The sequence below is a fragment of the Echinops telfairi genome, unplaced genomic scaffold (assembly GCF_000313985.2).
Source record: "Echinops telfairi isolate 266 unplaced genomic scaffold, ASM31398v2 ScPeMD7_7466;HRSCAF=8504, whole genome shotgun sequence".
NCBI classification, from domain to species: domain Eukaryota; kingdom Metazoa; phylum Chordata; class Mammalia; order Afrosoricida; family Tenrecidae; genus Echinops; species Echinops telfairi.
In genome coordinates, this window is record NW_022111366.1 from 3282063 (window position 1) to 3304655 (window position 22593).

General features: G+C 43.5%; 1 protein-coding gene across 1 annotated transcript in view; it reads left to right on the forward strand.

Annotated features, from left to right (window-relative positions):
• TBX15 (T-box transcription factor 15) overlaps positions 1–22593 on the forward strand; it is a 114837-nt gene that overhangs the window by 55798 nt on the left and 36446 nt on the right. Inside the window, exons 2-5 of the mRNA XM_004714873.2 lie at positions 4030–4243; positions 10672–10773; positions 12343–12514; positions 13716–13883. Of these exons, the coding sequence (XP_004714930.1) occupies positions 4030–4243; positions 10672–10773; positions 12343–12514; positions 13716–13883 (656 nt within the window). The remainder of the gene's footprint in view (positions 1–4029; positions 4244–10671; positions 10774–12342; positions 12515–13715; positions 13884–22593) is intronic.

Below are 22593 nucleotides of genomic sequence, written 5' to 3' on the forward strand. Positions count from 1 at the left end.
CATCAGAGCTCCTTCCCTCGATAAAGGGAAGTAAATAAAAGCATCTAATTGGCAGGGACTGGTTCTGGGTTATCCAAATGGAGACAGGAAATCACAAATTGCCAAGAATGTAAGAACTTGAAAATACAAAGATGTTTTCTGGTTGTCAAGGGAATTATTTTATTTCTGATTTGATTATTATGTAGTTTTTATCTTCTTGACTGAATAATTTGCTTACACATTCAAATTAATAGCTTATTGGTCACCCTGAAATTATTGGTCTGGTTCTCCTGAACTTATTATATAACTGTGATTTAGAAATGCATTTTAAAAGGACAAAATTTTATTTTTATCTAGGTTGTTGACTTGCAGATATTTAGTTTAAGGTTATTGTTCTATAGTTTCTCTCTCAGATGGATTGGGCTGGTCTGGACGTTAAAAAACAAAAACATATAACATTAATTTTAGTTCCTGATGGCCTTATCTAAGAAATAATTGGTGCCATCGGAACCTACCAAGTGCCCACAAGAGAAAACAGTGACAACCTGCTTCCATCACGATTTACAGGGCTGGCGGCCCTATGGGGGCAGTTGTGCTCTGTCCTGTAGAGTCCTGTGAGTCAGAAGTAACTCAATAGCAACGGCTTTGTTTTCAAGAAACAATTGAGAATGGGAAATGACACAGCTTATTCATGTTTTGAAAATGTGGGTGGAGGCCTTCACTCTGTATATGCACAGCACTAGGCTCTATTTTGTGAGGGAGAGAGAATCAAGGAACTCAGAGTATTTCTAGAGAAGCAAACACCTGTCTCTGAAAATTCTCTCTGAATAGGCAACTACTGCCTATACCTCCACTGACCTGTCCTCCCACCAAAGCGGACTTTCTTCTCACCGTGGGTGCCCAGGACTGGGCCAGTCCACTTGGAGCCCTCTCTGTTCTGAGGTTCCATGTGAGACATGTGAGGCAATACGTAATAGTGTGGGGAATAGTGTCGTGGGATTTGTGTTGGTCTCTGATTATTTATGAGTGCTTTCAATCTCCATTTGTGCTTGAGTACCTTGAAGAAGCATCTCACTGGGTTCTTTGATTATTTTTTCCCAAATCTAGCACCATGCTGGGCACACTAAGCACTCAATAAACACATAATTAATCAAAGCTAATTGGGAAGCTTCTGCTTCAAATCATCTACCTGGAGCCTCATATAGGACCACATGCTGATAGGTGCTTTTTGATGGTTTTGATTTAAATTGCAAAACCATCTAGCACACCCACTCAATTCTTTAACTTCTATGATAATATGAATCTGTGCCCGCAAGTCTGTCCTTTCTTCCTTTAACTTGGCTTGCCCATGCAGTTTTAAACTTGGTGCTTCTAACTGAGGTTATTCTTCAGGAGCAGGATTGAAACAGTGGTGAAAGGGCCTGACCCAAAGATCAACTGCTGAAATTTACCAACTGGAACATGGGGGGAAAATGGGGGTCTGCTTCTGAAGACTCGACAGCCTTGGAAATGCTAATGCAACAGGCCAGTTCTCCGTCAGATGGGGTCACTAGAAGTTGGGATTCACTTGAAGGCAATCAGTTTGGGTTTGGGGGTTCTAACCAAGATCGCAGTATTCTTATATTCTTTGCCATTAGAGGTGGAAGAGATGCTGCCTGTTTTCAGTTCAAGCCCTCTAATTACAGGGTGAGAACATAGGCCGTTGTGGCTAAGGGCCTTGTCTCAGGTTCTTCATCTAGCCCCTGAACAGGTACATTTTGAGTAACTGTTTTATCTTTTATTCCAGATAATATAGTGAGTTCAGAATAGAGTCTCTTATTTCCCAATTGTCCCACTGTAATCCCTGTGCCAATCTCAACCTCGACTTGGCTGCCAATAAATATTTATCACTTTGTGCACAGCTATCTCTCCGTTCCTAAAGAGGCACCAGGGAAATGATCGGCCATGGTCAAAATTTCCCGTGGGCCTTACTTAGGGTGTCTCTGTCCAACTTGTCATTATTATAACACTATATAGTGAGGCAATTGCATAACACTTTGCTCCCAAAGGTGGGACAAGGTTATTTTTTTTTAAAAAAAAGTTTGTTTTGAGCAGTTTTTGAACAATTCACAATATTCACGGTTAGTGAGGAACTCCTGGGATATCACAGAAACAAAATGAGGCCTGGGCATCCAAGTCTGCGGAATCCGACTACTCCGCTTGACTGCGTGAGTGCCCACGTGATCCCCTCCTGCTGCTGAGAGGCCTGTGCGGTCAGCCTCCCAGGGAGACTTGCCCTTCAGCAGCACTTCTCACCTTCGAGAAGCAGGTCCACTTTTCAGTGCTTGAAGGAGACCGAAAATAGCTCCCCCATTAGAGCCGTGTAGTCCATGGGATAAAACAATATGCTTAGACATTCAAAACCTAGTTATAAAATGTCTGTTGGTTTTCATTGGAGAAGGTGGTGTCTAGGCCGAGTGAGTTGTGGAAACTCAAGTTTGGGTCCGGAACTTCCCCTTCACCTTGGAGCGGGTGCAGTTCCTCAGTGACCTGAATGCCCTTCAGTGGGGAAGAGAGTGGGGCTGGGAGGATGGAGGTCGGGCACATTTGACCCCCTGTGGGCACTTGGCTTTCCGGGAACACTGGCAAAGCTGCGGGGAGTCTTGCGAGAGATGCTCCCGGATTTAGAGGAAGAAACCTGCCAGGGCTCGAAGGAAAGGAAATAAGGGAATTCTGGGATGGGTTATTCCCAGACATAGGGATCTGCTAGGAATCTCTGAGGTGGTGTGGCACTCTCTTCTCTCCTTCATTCATCCTACTGTTGCTGACAACTTGTCCCCAAGAAACTCTGACCTTGCGATCATTGGAAAGTCCGTTGCCAGAGAGACACCGGAGCTTGAAACCTTTATTTGTGGATGTGCTTCCTTAGGCAGGAGGCAGTTGGAGTCCTGCATGTTAAGGGTGGATTCGAGAACCAGAGTCTTAGACTTGGCTTGCACCATCATCAGATTTGAGAAAATTGTACGAGCTGATCTGACTTTGGAAAGTCATAGGACATTCCCTTCTTGGTAGCAAGTCCTTAAAAGTAAAATGAAAAGAAAAAAAACCAACAACAAAAAAACCCCAAACCAAACCAAAAACAGCCTATGGAAAAATCCTTTTCTGGTAAATCAGACTCTGGTCTTCTCCATCAGTCTATATCCATGCCCCGCCCCTGCCCCCCTGCCCTCCTGCTCTGAGTGCCGAAGACACAGGGAAGGACCGTCTGGCCCAGCAGGCCGGCTTTTTATTTGGTTGCTCTCAATCCTGACTTCCCGTTTGGATCACCCCTCCCTCTGCCCGTGTTTCAGAAACCAATCAAGGTGTCTCCTGACCTCACTTATTCCCTTTGTTTCTGCCGCCTTCTCGGGTAACTTTTTCCATATGCGTACCTCCTTGCTTCACCACAGACTTTTAAAAATCCAAAATGGTCTGCTTGGGCCCTTAGCAAATGCCATTTCCTTAAACATATGACAAAGTGTTTCTAAAGAACCCAAACAAGTTTTCATTACTTTTGAGGATCAGGACGTATAAGTGGATGAGAAATGACTATGCTTACAAAGAACTCCCGGATAGGCAGTGACGGTGCGGAATGAAAGAAGACGTTGTTGTTAGCACTGCCCTCCTTCCTCCCCCCACAGTGGAATGGTCTAACCTAGAGTTGGAGGAAGGGCTATATTTAATTTATTAAAATTTGGCCATGGCTCGGTTAGTTATGTTATCACCCGCACTTGGCCTCATTCTGTTCCACACGGTGACCTTCGCACTCTCCACATTGCCGGCCATGGACCACTGTTCTTCAGCTGTTCCAACAGCAAATGCCAGATGCCATGTTGGAAACACAAACCCCGAAAGAAGGCTGTAAATCACAAAGAACAAACCATAAAAATAAAATATCCCGAGTGCTGGAAGCTGAAGCTCCCCAGCTTCATTTTTGTTCGCTCACACCCTTTTCTGGGGGGTGGGGTGGGGGTGGCGGGGCGGGGGAGGTGGATGCTGAGCAGTTTCTCATCTGGATGGTTCCTTTCCCAGATTCCGAGCAGAGTACTGGTTCCGACTCCGAGGTGCTCCCTGAGCGGACTGCCTGCTCCTTTGACGCTCACCGTGACCTGAGCTCTGCGGCTGCAGGCCCGGTGCCTGCTGCCCTGTGCCCCATGGAAGAGATCCAGGTGGAGCTGCAGTGCGCTGACCTCTGGAAGAGGTTCCATGATATCGGCACCGAAATGATCATCACCAAAGCGGGCAGGTAAGGAAGGCTGGGCCCCGTGACCAAATTCAAAGAACCAAGAACAGAAGCAGGAGCGGTTGCCCATTTAGTTATGGTCACGTCAGCGGAGTCACAGGAACCTGGCCTCGCTTTCCTGCATCTGGGCAGACTGGTAAAGTGGCCCTGGTGTGTGTACTGTGATTCTGCTACTGTCCTGCATGAGCCACTAGGTCACCTCTGTTCTTGCAAATGGTCCTCCCCTTCCAGTGCAGTTTCGTGAACACAGGAGCCCCTTGCTGTCTTAGGGGAGCGCTGTGGCATCGTGGTTGCATATTGGGCGCTGTCAGGTTCACATGGGCAAATCAGCAGCCACTCCTCAGGGGAAAGATGTGGCTTTTGTCCTTTTTCCCTCCCATAAAGAATTACAGTTTGGGGGATCCACAGGGGCTGTTCTCCCCTCTCCTGTAGGGTGGCCAAAGTCACAAGAGGCTTGATGACCATGAAGTGTGTTCTTTTTTTTGTGTGTGTCTTAGCAGCTAAAAGGTACCTTTCCAAAGCACGTGCTTACTTCACGATCTAAAGTTTTCAAATAATCTGCTCATCAAACAACAGTTTGCATCCTCTCAGGCACTGAAAGCGGTCAGACATTCCTTGTACCAGACTTTGTAGGAATTAGGCTTGGTGCTTATTTTGAGCCCATTTGTGATCCCTTGTAGTTTTTTGTTGGCTGGAAATTATTACCAAGTATTCTTTGCATTCTGGAGGAAATTCTTGCAAGATATTTAATTAGTATGATAAGTTTTAAAAAACACAATTTCTCTTGAGATACACATTTTCAGTGAAGTTACTCCTTTTCTGGTATCATTTAATTTTTGATAGTTTAGTATCTCTATAGTGCTGGTCACTCCACATAAATTACTTCATTTAAACTTGACTATGAGATAAGCTATTTTCATCCCATTGATGGGTGGGAGAGCAGAGGCTTGAAATCAGTCATTAATTTGACTGAGGCCACATAGATAAAGCTCCAGAATTTCAGAAAAATCTATCCAGCTGATCTTAACTATTTATAATTCTGCACTAAGAAATACTTGTACTAATGTGCTTGACACAATGGATGATTGTGTGGATTGTGATAAGAGATATAAGAGCCCCCAATAAAAGTATTTATTTAAAAAATCGTGCAGATGGTGCAGAACTGGGTAGTGTTTCTCTCTGCTGTACGTGGGGTGGCTATGATATGGAGCAGACTAGCTGCTAACAATTAAAGAAGCAAAAGGGTCAGAGCTCAATAGTTTGGCTTGTTTACCCTGCCTTGAAAGAGAAGAAATGGAGTACAGGGTTATGTCTGAAATGCTGATGAACCAATAAACAACTTATAACACACTTTAAACTTATCAGAAAAAATCTATATTTTGCTAAGTCATAGAAAACTGCCCTATGTATTTCCTACTTGAAAAATAATTTATATTTAGTAAATCAAATTATTTGTATAACCATCTTTGCAAGATCTACTTGAATAAATATGATTTCTTTAAAAATAAAAGAAATACTTGTACTTCTTGCCCCTTGGATTAAAAAAATGAAAATAGTTTAGAGCAAATTAAATCTGGATTGACTCTTTTGAGTATATAGGAATAATTGATTGAAATTAAGAAAAATGCAACTTTAATTTTTTGAAGTCAATCTATGTAGTCTCATGGAGGCCTAAAGAGATCCACTTTATTGCTTGTAAGCAATTTTCATAAACATGGACACTAAAAATAAAAACAATGTTCTAACTGGATCAGCTGCCTTGAATGCACATTGGAAACTCCCCAGTAACATATAGTACCGCAAAAGTCTCAGGCTGACGTGAGCATGAAGTCTTGTTAATTGCCTTCTCTTTTAAAACTGTCCCCCTTACCCAAGTTTTAGTCGTGATTAAAACCATTAAAGGCATGTTAGGAGGAGGAACAGCAGGACTAATCTTCAGTATTGCCTCTTTTCCATTGCTCGGCCTTTGCCCTACTTCTGCCGGGCATTTTGGGTTGTTAAGGTTTGGAAGAAACTAACAATGCAAAGAAAATCCTCCCCCATTTAGGTTCTGTTTTTGAGGGGGTGGGGGGTGGCTTAGGGAATTCATTTGGTGAGAGGAGAAATCAAATTACACTTTTATGTTTCCTATAAGATGCTCCAGTTTTTATTTTGCGTATTCCCTGTAGCTCCACAGGGTATACGTCTCCCAGTCCCTCTCATTCCTGATACCAGGCTTCTTACTCAGTAAATTACACTTCAGTACACTTCATTCATTTTAGAGCTTTCTTGATATTTCTCCTGTGACCGCCTTTCATGATTTCGTCCATAACATTTTATTTCCCATATCTCTGTCTTCACAAATTTACTTTTATTCACGAAGACATAGATATTTCAATAGAGTTGTATGGTTTATTCTTTAGTCATATTGGAATACTTCATTCAGGTTTAGAAATGACTTCTGTGGCTTCTGCATTCATAGCTGTGAGGGGCCCTGGGGGATATGTGTTGGGCTACTAATCACTACGTCAGCAGTAAGAGACCATCAGCCACCCTGGGAGAAAGGTGGGGCTTTGTACTCCTGTAACGAGTTACAGTCTCAGACACCCATGGGGCAGTCCTAGCCTGCCCTGTAGGGTCTCAGTGAGTCGGAATCAACTTGATGGCAGTGAGGGAGGAAGTGAGTTTTCAGAGCTGCGTGTTAATCTGCTCAGAAAATCCTGAAACACCTCAGAAACATATGAGGAAGAATGTCTCATCTATGAGTTTACTCCATCCTCTCCCAAATGATTTATTTCTTTCCACTTCATTTTCCTTTCTATGCAGTTTTTTTACAATTTTAATTAGAACCCCCACTTTCTTAGAACTCTAGTTGCACATGAATCCTTCTCCGTATTTCTCCTCCGAGAGTCGTAGTCACTCTTTGCCCCGAAGAGAATCCTGCCCATTTAGAACTGCTGTCCTTTGCAGACCCCTCAGCCTTGGCGGATACTAACACGATCTGTACAATCAGCACCACGGACAGAGGTCCTTGGAGGGATTAATGGATTTGAAAGACAGAAAAACTGGCTGATATTTAGCTGCAATATTAAAACCAAACATACAACTTGTTTTGTGGAATATAAAAATTCAGTTTTTCTCCAGAGTTATGACTTCACGTGGTATTCTGAGTTAAAATTCTGGGAAAGGAAAAAAAGGCAACTTTGGGTCAATCATGACAGGCATTGAAACAGTCGGGGAACTTTAAAGCACGGGTTGGTGGTGGGGACCTTGAGTCCCATTCCTTTGTTGGATAGTTGACAGTGTTTAATGCCTCATCCAGAGTCATACGGCCCATGCATTTTAGAACTTGAATACTGGGAAGAGGTGAGTAACTTCTCTACTCAAGGCCAAATGCCTCCTTTTCTCGAAGTCAACAAGAATAAAATCCATTTGTCTCAAAGTAACACAGTCGCTGTAGGTGACTGAAAGCAATCTTGTCTTTAAAATTTCAGGTGGCAAGTGAGAGGACTCTGTCCCCATTTTTAATAAGATGCCCTCTACCCATTTCTACATACAGGTCAATCATGAATCCTGGTTACTAAGAAGGGAATCACACAATCTGGATTTAAATGGATAGACCAAGTTCATCAAATATTTGGACAGAATTAATGTGGTTCAACGTACCTAGCCCGCTGTGAACGTTAGAGCTGGTCATTAGGAGTAGGCCACCCTCAGATTTCATTTGGCTGCAACTACAATTTAAGACTTTCTAATGAAAGTTGCAGAAAGAGGGAAGGGGCATAGAAAATCTAAAATAGTATCCCAGTGTGAGCTGCAAAGCACTAAAGTGGGAATGAAGGACTGGTTACATATTATTCTTTGTGATTTTCTGGAGACGTATCCATCAGTAATATTAAAGGTCTATGCCTTGGTCCTTCCCTCAAAGAAGGCTATGATGTCCCTGACCTAATGTCAGAAGGCAGTTGATGTTTGAGTTGCTTTCTTAGAAGGCGTAGTGAAGTGAATCACAGGCAGCCTCACATGTAACCAAGCAGTATACTTTTGCAAGATGGCTGTCTGAGGTCGCGGTATGGTCTATGACCATGAAATGGAGCAAAGCCAATTAAGCCATATATGGATCAAGCCTGTGACCTTGACCTCATTAGCACCGTGCTTTGCCCAGCTCGACTAACTGGCCCCAGATGGTTAAGCTTATAGCAGCATTTTGCATACAAGTATCCCCAAGGCACATTCGGACCAACCCAACTTTTTGAACTGAGCCCTTTTTATGTCTGGTCCCTAAGAGAAAGGCACCCAAGAGGGCTTGGTGTTTTTTTCTTTCTGATGGTTACAGAAGAATGGTGAGCCTTATACTGGTCTTCTTGAAACGTAATGCCTCTTTTGGGCTGTTCCCTCTCTGCTTCTCTTCAATTAGAAGAGTAGTTGTAAAGTGCCATATCCTGATCTTGCTTGCTTTGGCAAGTTTAACAAGCCATTGTGGTAGAAACAAGGTATTGCCTGAGGCCACTAGAATTCATTTATTATTTGCTCCCAATTCTGCAGAGCTCTTTTCTAACACACATGTTGACAGCTTGAGAACTCTCAGAAAATTGTATACATTGTCAAGCATTCACCAAACAACAAACAAACAAACAAACAAACAAACAAACAAACAAACAAACAAACAAAAAACTCAACGTAGGCAACTTTCTGGGAAGAAACAACACTTTCCTTTTTATCTTCTTGAGTGATTATTTAGAGTAATCATTCTCATACAGACTCACTCAATGGATATTCGCTTCCTGTTTGTGTTTTGTATGATCTTCTGTATATGAAATCCAGGATAAGTGAATCTATAGAGAAAGCAACTGGGTTAATAATTCCCAAGGGGCATGGCAAAGGAGTTCTAGTGATTTAGTGGTCATGAGTTGGGCTGAGAACTGCAAGGGGTGCAGTTTGAAACCACTCACTGCTTTGAGGGGGGAAGGTGGGCTTTCTTGTCGCATAACGAGTTCCACGCTCAGAAACTCACGGGGGCAGTTCTGTCCTGACCAATGAGTCCACATGGGACATGGCAAGGGAGGTTGGGGGTAAATGGGGAGCTAACAATAATGAGTATGAGAAGACAATATTCTGAAATTGATTGGGGTGATTTCACAACTTTTGAAAGGGCATATGACAATAACATTATTAAAAAAGTAATGACGTACTGATTGATACATGTTAAAATATGAATGCAACTTGAAAATAAGTGAAAGAAGTCGTATGTGAGGACCACATATTAAATGATTCCATTTACATGACAAAAAGATTTTCATGGTCACTGACAAGGAAAACCCCTTGGGTAATGAGGGTTCTTCTTGTAGGTGACCAGGAAATATTTTATTACCTCTGGGTAATGAAGAGGGTGTCTTGGTAGCTTAGTGGGTCACTTGTTGGGCTGCAAACCACAAGTCAGCAGTTCAAAATCAGCAAGCACTTCGAGGGACAAGGATGATGCTTTCTACTCCCGTAGAGTTACATTCTCAGGCATCTATAGAGGCAGTTCTACTCTGTCCCGTAGGGGTGCCGTGCGTCAGAACTGACTTGATGGCAGTGAGTTAGACGGTTTGTTTTTGAACTGAGAAGCGCGTGAGAGCATAAGTTGCACCATACTTGATAGTACATGTGAGAATAGTATAGTCTAGTTGGCAACGTACATGTCAACACAGCTATCTTCACATGCTTATGTGTCATTAAGTATAAACGAATAATGAAGTTAATATACACATGTGATTGAGAAGGGAATTATGCCATTTCTGTATCATCTAGAGGAGCCCTGGTGGGGGGTGGTTACACTTTGGGCTCCTAACTGCAAAGTCAGAGCTTGAAACTACTAGTCGCTTCTCGGGAGAAAGAGCTTTCTACTCCCATAGAGTTGCAGTCTCAGAAACTCACGGGGGCAGTGCTACCCTGTCCTGTAGGGTTGCTGTGAGTCAGCAGTGACTCAATGGCTGTCAGTGAAATGTATAATTTACAAGGAGTCCTACGGGTGCTGTCAGGTAATTTCAAATTTGGTGGTTCAAACTCACGCGCTGCTGCACGGAAGAGAGATGAGGCTGTTTCGGTAAATATTTGTAGCGTTGGGAACCCTGTACAGGGTCACTATGAGTTGGAATCAACTTGCTGCCACTGAGTTTGGTGTTTAAAAAACTTACGTATAGACTGACATAGTATGCCCCTTATTAGTGTATGAATAATCAAATTGGCCAATTTCAGTTAAGGAGAGGTGCTGTTTCAGTGATTTAAATCCCCAGCATATTTTATAATGCTAATTGCCAACATAAGAAAAAATCTGCCAATTTTTAGAATCGGGGTACACTGGGCTTCAATGTGCTCATAGCTCCTAACAAGAAGAGACTCTTCAAGTTTTACTGCTACCACTCCTCCATTTCTTATTCCTGAACTTACTGCCTTCTTCCACTTCCTAGGAGAATGTTTCCTGCCATGAGAGTGAAAATTACTGGCCTAGATCCACACCAGCAGTACTACATAGCGATGGACATTGTTCCTGTGGACAATAAAAGATACAGGTAACGGTGACTATGGGCTGTGCAACTTGGGGCATCAACCACATTCCAAAAGGCTTCTTTAAACTTACTGGCTGAAGCGTCATCTCAGGGCACTGCATAGGGAAAAATGAATGGTTGGATGTGCCAGTGACCTATGCATTAACTAGTAACTAGAGGTCAGCAATTAGAGCTCAGGAATGGGAAGGTCTGGAATCCTCCCTATGTCTTCAGAGAGAGGAAACCTTTAAGGTCTCCAAGGGGGGTGAGTAACTAATTCAATTAACCTTGAAAATCATTAAGAAGTTACCACTGGGTTTATGAATGCTGGATGAAATGGAATGATTTATTTTGGAGAAGGTAGGTAGGGCAGTATATTCAATTAATTACATATCTGGCAGATTGTGGTGGGTAGAATTGGGTAGGATTTCTAGAAGAACACCTAATTAGGTAGAATTATTGTTCATTAATATGAGTTTAATGAATTTGCCAAGTAAGTTCTTCAAAGTCACTCAGATCCTGCAAAGCCTCCATGTTTCTTGGGTATCTTATTTGTAGTTCTTTTCAGTGACATTGAGCTCTTAGTTAAATCAGTGAATCATGACTCATTTTTGAAAGATGTCAAGTATGAGACCTTGATCATAAACCCATGCATTTGAAGGTGAGAGATTAACAAAGAAGACTAGACTGGGTCAGGAAGTGTGGGGAGCTGGTCAGAAATATGTGGTCTGCATTGTAGGATTTAGGAGAGAAGGTGCTTCAGATCTGTTTCCCAGGACACCGGGAGTGATGATTTTAACTGAGTGCTTCTGTTTGCTGATCCAGGCCCCGCATGGTCCGTTAGCATGAGAAGCAGCAAAATGACAGATTCATGAAGCAAGCTAACTGAAGCTATAGGGCTATTAGCAGTCTGGTAAACCGACCTCCTTTGCTACTGCGAACATCACATATCCAATTGCCTTGCGGGAAATAGTGTAGAATATGATGAAGCTCAAAACCAGGTTCATCAAATAGATTATTTGGTAGTCTTTCTGGGAATAAATGAACTGAGTGAAAAGTATTGCATTTCTATAGAAATGCCTCCAAATTCAGATTCTTAGCAAGCGAATGGTTAACAAGTGAGAGACTTGAAGGTTGTCTGCACATGTCTGCACATGGAAGACATTCTTAGTAAGAAACAAAATCCTGAACAACTGGCCAAGGGTTTGCATGGTTTGCATTTGCAAGGTAAGAGGATGCAGCAAATACCTTTTCCCTTGCTAGGCACGTGCGTTGCCTGAGTGCATTCAGGGGTATTTGGCAAGGAGAGGGAAAAGGAAGAAAGGGGCTGGGTCTTTTTGGGAGAGGTAACATTGACCATTAACCAACTTCTCTGCCCTCCCCCAACCCACATGTTCCTTCATTTCCATCTCGTTCTCATTTTCTTTGCTATCTCCCTTTCTCTTTTTCTCCTTTGGATTTTCTATTTCACCACAATTACTTCCTTGTTTCTGTTATCTCTTTCTTATCCTCTCTCCCACCTACCTCTATTGTTTCCTGGGCTTCTATCCCCTCTGTGCACCTGTTTCTGAGCTCTCTTCTCTCCCCCTCCAGATACGTGTATCACAGCTCCAAGTGGATGGTGGCAGGCAATGCTGATTCCCCTGTGCCCCCAAGAGTGTATATCCACCCTGATTCTCTAGCTTCTGGAGACACGTGGATGAGACAGGTGGTCAGTTTTGACAAGCTCAAGCTGACCAACAATGAATTGGATGATCAAGGACATGTGAGTCAAAGAATCTTATCTCCCCTTTCCCCCTTCTACTCTAGTGCGAACTAGTTCAAAGACTTTCCAGACAGGTCATATAAGACACCTAATGCCCTTTTCAGTCTTAAAAAGGAGCATGAAAGTTTGTTTATTCACTTAGAGAAATTTGACTTATTACAAATCCAACATCTAGCAAACATCACAAAATCATTGTGTTACAAGAACTTACAGTTCAGTCAGAGGCGGGGGTGGGTGGTAGGGAGTAAGACAGGAATACATGACGCATTAAAAAAAAACAGTAGAAGAAATAACAGCGTTCAGTAGATTAACTTATAAGGCAATAACCCAGAGGATGCAATGGAAGTGACAGCTTTGGCTGACTGGTCAAGGAATTTATGAAAGAAGATTAGGTCGGACACCTTCCCAGGTGTAACTGGAGCGCTGCATATAGTAAAATATGTACTGATTTTCACTGAAGTCTAGGGTCCATACTGGGCCCTGGGAGAGGATGCAAAAGAAACTAAAACATGGCAGTTTCAAGAGGGAAGGGGTACATACATGCTTTCATTTTCATCCCACATAAAAGAAGCTTCCAGAAACACAACCCATGCCAAAAAATAATATATAGCATTTAAAGACAGTATGGCATGCTGAACATTTCAAGTTGGAGCAAACAGCTTGTCACCTGTAAGAAGTTCTAAGAACTTTTAGTGGCGTTTGTTCAGTGGTACCAGCGTGGCCAGTCAGAGTTCATCCAGTCAGAGCACACATATTGTGCCCACTATTCCTGGTTGAGATACCTGATCTGGTCCCATCTGATGCCATCCAGTTACTCACCCTTCCTGCCCTGGGCAGGTACAAGTAGCCCCTGGATGGAGCAGATAGTTAAGGGCTTAACTACTAACCCCGAATTTGGCAGTTCAAACCCACCAGAGGCACCTCAGAAGACAAGCCTTGGGAGCTGCCTCCCAAAACTTGCAACCATAAACTTTCTGTGGAGCACAGGGCTGCTCTGACACAGACAGGGTCCCCATGAGGCAGACCTGACTTGACGGCAAATAACACACCTCCACGGGGTTCACGTTTCCTGTGCATCGCATTTCCAACCTGGGCTCTTCTCATAGTGCTGCTGTCTTCTGTCTCATTTTGAACGTGAGCTTGGAGAGCTATAAGGACCTTAAAGCCAACCTTGCTAAGAAATGTTCCCTTCTCGTTTCAGATCATTCTGCACTCTATGCACAAATACCAGCCCCGGGTTCACGTGATTCGCAAGGACTTCAGCAGCGACCTTTCTCCCACCAAGCCTGTTCCAGTTGGGGACGGGGTGAAAACGTTCAACTTTCCTGAGACTGTGTTCACCACGGTCACGGCCTACCAGAATCAGCAGGTGAGAGGCTGTCCAGGGGAGTCTAATGCTGCATTTGCTTTTAAGAGTTTATTGTTGATGTTGGTAAGAACTACTTAGTCCTTCTTGATGGCACTGACGAGTTGGAATGTGGGACCCCAGGCTTGCTGTGCACATAGGACAGTGGTGATGACAGCGCTGTCATGTGTAGGAGCAGCTGGGGTGGTCTAGATTTAGATCAGAGATACGGTCTTTGACCAAGAGCACCCAACCTCCAGCGATTTTCATGTTTCTCTGTACTTGCACCTGTGTTCATGTTCTCTACTACACCCAGCCAAACCTTTATTCATCAGGGATTCCTTATAAATACTTTGCTTCTTAGCTACAGCTTTCTGTCTTCCTCCACCATGCCGTGTCATACTCAGTAAGACACTCAGACTTCATTGAAGACCCTCCATTTTCATGTACATTTGCAGATTAAATTTATCTCCAGGTGATTAACAACCACACCTAAAATCTGATTTAATTTTATGTCTGTGATAGATACATTCATCCATTCCACAAATATTTATTGAGAATTTATTCTTAACAACTTTATGCTTAGTCTTAATATAGAAATAGAATGCATTACGACCTATTCCTCCCTTAAGGAAAAGGAATCTTAGTTAAGCAGAAGACATGGGAGTATGTAATGATAGTGTGGTGGAATAACGCCGAGACAAAGATGGGAACAGGCGGTTTCTTGGTTTGGAGAATGAGGGACGTTTTCCTGGAGAGTCTGGAAGTTCCTGCTACTAAGACCCCAGTATAAACTAACCAGGCTAACATGGGGGAAGTACATGGGTGTGGAGAGAAGGGAGGAGAGGCCAGGTCTGGAATTGTTGTGGATATTCTAAACAGTGGTGTTTAGAATAGTGCTTTGAGACAAGTGATTTAGTGAATTTACTACCAGTCTCATTCTATGCAATTCCCTAAAAGTTGTGTGTGAAATCCAGTTGGATTGTATTTCATCTTTTCTTTCTTTTTAAACATTTTTTGGTTTTTTTTCTATGTTCTTTTTGCTTTGTTTTTTGCATTTTCCTAATTTTTTTTCCACTTCAAGTTTAAAAAAAATCTCATTGGGGGCTCATACAACTCTTATCACAATCCATACATGCATCAATTGTATAAAGTACATTTGTACAATCGTTACTTTCATCATTTTCAAAACATTTGCTCTCCATGTAAGCCCCTGGCATCAGCTCCTCATTTCTCCCCTCCCTCCCTGCTCCCCTTCCCTCTGTCTCATCTTTTCATACATTGCCTGATTAATTGTGTTCTGCTGTGCATCTTCTCAGGAATAAATTAAACGGACTTTGCTCATTTGTTTTTTCTTGTCCTGCTGGAGAATGATATATGTTTACTTTGGGTCTGCTTAAAGCAAAATGAACTTACAGTTTTCTCTTCCATACTTTTGATGTTGGTGACTCTACTTTTCAACCAGCATTCTCACAGTAAAAGCAACAGAGAAAAATAACCATTTACTAAATATATATCGACTGCTTAGTATGAGCCAGGCAGGTGAAGGGAGTTAGGTAATCTTTGGCTCAAATGGGAAGGGCGTTCCTGTGTTTTATGGTGTATTGGGATAAGATTCTTTTGGCATTCTCTACCTTCAGAGGTATATAATGCACAAAAGCCTGTTAGTCCAATAACTAAATGTGCAGTACCATCAGGCTGTCTGCTTTTCCCAGCAATTCTGAGGTAGAAACCTCGATCGAGTCTACTCTGATTTCCTGAGTGAGGACCACCTTTGAGCTAAAGGAGAGTATGAACTTTGGTTTGCTTTGGGCACTATTAGAAAACTCCTAAACTCTCCGGGATCTCTTGGATAGTAAAATTGCATAAGTGCTACAGAAAACCTTATTAGTTTAAGTGCTGACTCAGCATCTAGGGGCAGTATAGATATGGCTCTCAAAGCTACCCCTTGGTATTCTCTCTGAGTCAGAAGAGTGGGAGTAAGAATCAAAGTGTTTGGACAACTGATTAGACCTTTCCAATTTTAGCATGTGTGCTGCTGAAGCAAGCACAGGATTAGACCTTGCCAAGACGAGTTAAACCACTATTTTTAACCACAGGTTTTCCAGGAAGGTAGAGACATGGGAAGAAGTATTCCAACTTTAGGATTTAGTTTGTCAAGCACACTAGCACACTGACTGCCCTGTGTGCACTTGGACCCTGAACATTCTGCTGCCTCGCTGAGTTCAATTCCAGAGGCCAGGAGAGCAAACCCTGTAATCGCAGTCAGACTAACTAGAAAGAGACACCTTATATTCACAAGGAAAGAGGAGCACACTTGAGTGTCTGAAATCCATTTTACCGCCTCTGTCCTTGACCACATGCACTGTGCCTGACTCTGAGTCCATTCTGCTCCTGGAAATGTTTTGTCTACGTCTGGGTTGGCGTGGGAGATGATGCTGGCTTGGTGGAGGCAAGGTATCATGGTTAAGGTCGTGGGATTTGGCAGCAGACACACCTGGTTTGATTTTGACTTTTTCACTGACAAGCTGTATGACTTTGAGCAAGTTTTGAATCCCTTTCTTAACGTGTGTTTCCTGATTGGAAAATGTACCTCATAGTTATGAGGAGTCGAGAGGGCATGCACACATCCAGGGACACAATAACTGGCATCCGACTGATAGCAGTTGGTCTACATTTCTCCCAGCTGGGTCTACGCAGGCATGTGGGAAAGTGGGGAGTGGAGGCTGTTTTAAGGAAAAAGGGGAAAGTTGGTCCCTGGAGGAGCTACGCTGGCTCTCAAAGGGAGTAGAATCAATAGCTAACTGTTTTCATCTCTCTGTTCTCATGTCATGTCTGTGAATTCATGATGTGCTGACATTCAGAATAGGTGAGTCATGCTCAATTTCTCCAATTTTGAGATCCAGATAACAGCTTTTGCCTATTTAACAAGCCCCCACTCCCCTGTATAAATCAACCAGCATAATTGTTTAACATTCCCTCTGGTTGTGTAGATATGACCTAATAGCATACAGTGCCTTTGAATAATGCAAAATAACCTCAGGATTTCCTCCCTGGGAATATTCAAGTTTACAGTCTTTAGGTCAAAGTTGGTACCTGACAGTATTCAGACTTGTCAGGAAGATGCCAGATTCTAAAAATGGTTCTCTTTTGTGAGCTGTCTTCACCTATTGCTGGTTAGTTAAAAAAAAATTATCCCCCTGGACATTCTAGAATTAGAATAGCTAATATTTTATGACAAAGGTATTGACCTCATCTTTTATTTTTTAAAGGGAATTTTAGGACTTATATGAGAAAGCCAGAGGGAAACAGTCAATGATAGATAGTTCATCGGCATTCTTAGGAACTTGTTTGAGGAATGCCCATGGGAAGGACAAGAGAGGGAATGGGATTGCGTTGAAATGCTACTCAGTCTCCCTGTGGAAAGTCCAGTCACTAAGGGGCTAGATTTATGGCAGCTTGCATTTTAGTCCTGATTTTTCCATTATCGACCTAGGTTCTAATCAACCAATCAACCAACCAACCTCATTGCTATCCAGTCAATTCTGACTCATAGTAACACTATCGGACAGGATTGAACTGCCCCTGCGGGTTTTTAAGACTAACTTTTTGAGAGTGGAAAAATCTCATCTTTCTCCTATTGAGTAGCTGGTAGTTTCAAACCGTCAATCTTGCATTAGCAGTCCAATGCGTAATTACTATGCCAACAGGAATCCAGGTTACTTGAGAAAATTACTGTGTTTTTCTGGGTTTCAAGGAAATGAGGGTCTTTACAAGGGTCTTTCTATCTTGGAATTCTGCTTTCTCTTTTTCCTCTGCATGTTTTCCAAGAAGATTGGGAGCAATTTATTGCCACTGAACAAAACCAATTGACAATAGGATTTTCAACTATGAAAATCATTCAAGTATTCATCTATAAACTTTTTATTTTTATTCCCACAACACTGAAGATCTATACATTGTTAACAATGCCACCCTTGAAAGGTGGGAACATGATATTTTGCTGGCAGAAAGTAAATTCTAAACTATGCTATTCATCTATGACTGCTCCTATTCCTTCCCAATATGTAAATCCATTTCATTCCCACTAAACATCATTTTTGCCACCCAGGCTGGACACCAGGTCTCCCACATCTAATCTGCCGCTAAACACGGTTGCTTTTACTCTTGGAATATTTCCTTTTTCCCTCCTGCTCCTGCTCTGGCCCTGCCCTCTCTCTCCCCACCTTGGAGCGAAGTGACAGCTTCACCTGGATTGCCAGCTTCACGTGTTGTGAGCCAGCCTACGGAGCCTCACCAAATAGAGCTCACCATCCACAGCTCCGATCGCATCACTTCTTCCTAAAACATTATCAATGAATCCTCCCATTGCTGTAGGGCACAACGCCCAGGATCCCACGTCTTTCTAGAATGGCCATCTGTCTGTGGCTCTTTCCAGCCTCATTTTTCATCACTCTTCATTACACATCCACCGGAGTCCGGCAATCCAACTGGAGAACCGTTCTGTGTGCTTTGTAGCCAGCATACTTTCATGTGCACTGATCTCTTTCCCAGCCATGTCCTTTCCCTTCGCTTGTTCTAGAATCCCATCTGTTCTTAAACTTTGATGCAACTACTGACTATACAATGTTTTATTTTGTTCTTCCTAGGATTCTGATCCTGAAATGTAACTTATTTTATGAAACAGTGATGCTAGAAGATAACAGATAGATGTGAACTCACTTCACTTGGTAGAATGAAAAGAATTGTGATATGCATGTTATTTCCTCAGTGTTGGGGGGTGGGGTTAGAATTGACCTTGGGAATCCTGAAGCCCCCAAACAACTAATTCAGATGGACTCTTCCATCCCCAGAATTCTTCATTCTCTCTGTATATCTCAGAATACAAAGCACTAACAATATGCCAGGTGAATGATTGACCAATCAAATGGATGGCCAGCCAACACATCTCTACTGTCACTATTCTGGTAGTTTTGCTTCTGTGGATATAAGTGGTAACGAAGTGTGCAGAAAGCGTTTCTGTTTCAGGAGCGTATTTTATTGCCTTTCTTTCCTTTCACCCATTTATCCTCTCCCATTCCAGACTGAACCATAGACTCGTGGGCTGCCAGCATATTGAAGTTATTATGACTGTTATTGTGTTCCCTGTGCCGACTTGGCAGGTCTACGGCAGAGAGAAAGTTATGCCATGCCCAGGACCTCATGTTGGAGAATAAGCTGGTAGAAGTGGAAATAAAGGCAACTCTACTCTATGCCTTTTCTTGGAAGAAGCAGAGGCCAATGCGTCCTCATGGGATTAGCTGAAGTTTCCACTCAAAAGTCTTTGTCATCTCTAAGGTCAAAAGACTGCTGAGCGTTCATTTAGTTTATATTTTTGAGACAGGAAGCTATACTTCAAGAGACACAGCCCTGTTCTTCCCAGGTAACCGTGTCTCATTGCTTGATGAGAATTGGCTATCTGAACCATATAGGAAGTCTGAAACCACAACCAGTTTTGTGTAAGCAAATCCCGTAGGCTTTTGGAGCCACTCATTATTCATTCTATCTGTAACTATTGAGCTGGTTTTGCTCTAATGTTCCCATCAAGCCAGTGCAGAATATTTCTTTTCATATTGCTAGCCCCTTTATTTTAAATCCCAGTGGCAACCTTTCAGAGACATGGTGAAAAATAACAACAGTAATAAAGGGAGGCCTGTTGGCTTTGCTATTGTAAAATCATACTCAGCATGTTTCAGTTTCATACTCTTCGTAGCTTGTGTGATTTGGTTCGGCACGGTGCATTGTGAGGTATAGCCTCTTTTATTAACGGCGTCTACATTACTTGGCCAAGAAGTCAGTGAAAACGATTCAAATGAACTGTGGCAAGCTAGCAACCACCCCCTTCGTGTTCCCCAATCCTTCAATAACTCAGGCTACGTAAGTTAGGAGAAAGCCATGGGAATAAAATCATTGTAGGAAAATGCTTCTACAACCTTCTGGAATTTTCCATGTCTCTTCGTTATCCCTTGACCACGTTTGAGCATGACCACTGAGAATCACTTTTGCTACACAGGATATTCCTCGTGGCCTTCTTCTGAGGTGCAAGGTATTAAGAGTTATGTCTGCAGTGCCCGCAGAGAAAGCAAATAGGACAGAGTGAGTTGCCTGGTCTAGTTTTCATGGCTTCGGGACTGCTAGCTCCAGGTTCCCCCATTGTCGTTCAGTTCCTATTTAAAGTGTATTGACAAAGGGACTGCTACAATGGGTTCAAACGAAGCAAGGATTATGAGGATGGCCCATGAGCAGGCAGCATGTCATTCTGTTGTCCAAAGGTCATTGTGAGTCAGAACTGACTGCGTGGCTCCTAACAGCAGCAACCACATAGACATGGTTCCTGTTCACAATCCAGGTGGGGGAATAGTTAATAAGTAAAACGAGAGATAAATGAATGTGTAATTTCCAACCGAGTTCAGAGCAAAGATGAACATAAACAGGATGCAGTTAAAGAGCACAAATCAAGCTGTGAAAACATTTTTTACACCGATTTTATTTCTATGACATTATGCTGATTTAAGGAAGCCTGGTCACATGGTGGGTTACATGTTGGGCGGCTACATTGAGGTCAGCAGTTTGAAACCATCAGCCGCTCTGCAGGAGGAAGATGAGGCTTTGTACTCCCATCAAGAGTTCCAGCTTCTGAAACCCACAAGGGTAGTTCTTTCTTGTCCTATAGATTCTCTATTCGTTGGCAGTGAGTTGAAGATTTTTTTGAGTGTGTTGATTTATGGAGTTCGAATTATTGAGTGATGACCTCTCTCTGGTAATGACTCTCAGACTGAGACTTAGGACAAGGAGCCAGCTATGTGATGAGCTTGTTGGGGTCACAGCAAGTATGAGGGCCCAGAGCCAGAAAGGAGATGGCCACTGCCTCGTGGTGGAAGCGGCGCAATTTGGGTGGACTCTCTGGACCACAGAGGAGAAGAGTACGGACGGATTGGCTCCTGGCGGAAGGAGGCAGGACGGCAGGTTCTGCAAGGTGCCATGGGAGTTTGGGTGGAATTCCACATGCAGTGATAGCCAGGGAGGAGAATGGCGTGCTGAGTCAATTACGTGTCAACAAAGAGCACTTTGTAGAGAAGCGAATGGACAAAGTGAAAGCAGGGAGATTAGTTTGAAGTTCATTTAGTGTGGGTGAGTCAAGAAATAATGGTGAGGAGGGAAAAAAATGGTTAATGATAGTCTGGATGGAGGAGGTGGTGTTGGAGATCGGCAGCCGTATTTGAGGGTAACTGATAAACACAATGATTGAGTAGGGTTCTGCATTAACTGTTCAGATGTAACGTATAAGTATATAATCATATGTGAGGGGACTTCAGTGAAAATTTCCCACGAACTTTTTGGTGCTCCTTGTACGTACATCAGTGGCAGCTGAGTTGATTTCAACTTGCAGTGAACCCGTCGGTGTCAGAGTAGAACTGTGCTCCGGAACGTGTCCCGTGGCTGATGTCTCAGAAGCAGATAGCCAGGCCTTTCTGCCCAGTTGCCTTGGAGGGACCTTAAGCTGTCACCGTTTGGCTGGGAGTCAAGCCCATTAACCATTGGCACGACCCTTTCTCTTCTCGATACATAGATCCCCTCACTCCTGCAGAACTAATTTTTCTAGCAGAGCCCAGGCCCCCATGTTGAGGCAGGGTAGGGGGCAAGGTACATTTCTGTATTCTATTTTGGGTTAGTGGTCCCTCCATCTGGGTTACACATTGGGCGGCTGACCACAAGGTCGGTCGTTGGAACCCTCAGCTGCTCTGTGGAAGAAAGACGATGTTTTCTGCTCCTGGGAAGAGTCATCGCATCAGAAGCCCAAAGAGGCAGCTCTACTCTGTCATAAAGGGCGGCCATGAGTCTAAAGTGCCGGGGCGACAGTGGGTTTGCTTTGGTTGGGATCCCTCCCTCAGTTTATTTGAATACATGCTTAGTGTTTGTTTCTTTTCCTTGGATTTCTTCCCCTTTTCACTCCACCCAGATGGCCTCTGGATCTCAGGTACATGTGCAGGGGGGAGTGAAAGGGTTATGAGTCTTCACCTTGGCTGGGCATGGAGCCCCAGGTCTGCCTGTGAGTCCCTGCGCTGGTCTCTGCCCCGCTATGGCCTCTGCCACGGGGCATCTGGTCAGGGCTGCTCTTTGGACCTCGATGTGAATGCTGGAGCCCACTGACTTGTGCCTCGGCTGATTTGTGCTGGTTCAGCCTCACGTCGGGTTCCTCTTTGTCCTCTGTTTGGCTCCTGGTTAGGCCGTCGCATCTTTATGGCGGGCCATCCTGCTGTCCCTCTCAAAACCTGTGAGGATGCCCGAGTCCCCTGCTTCTCCCAAAGAGCCCGGGGAGGCCTAGAGATGCTACTTCAAGTCTCCTTTTGCTTCATCAGACGGGGGGCATTTTCACGTTGGTGCGGCTCTCGTGTATAAGGAGCTCACCTGCCAGTTTCCTATGCCCTCCCCTGCTCACCCCCTGCCCTGTCATCATTTTGGTCTAAACTGGGTTGTAAGTCTAACTATTGATTCCCTCCCTCCCCCTCCCTTTTCTTATACTCCATTGGGGTGCAGGAGAGGATACTTTATATTTTTCCCATCATTTCCACTTTGTCCTCATATCCTTCTTTTCCATGGGCAACAGGACTTGTGGCCCAGCCTTCCTCTGCATCCCTTTCTGTACTACCAGGCAACTGGAAACCTGGGACTGGTAGAAACTGAAGATTATACC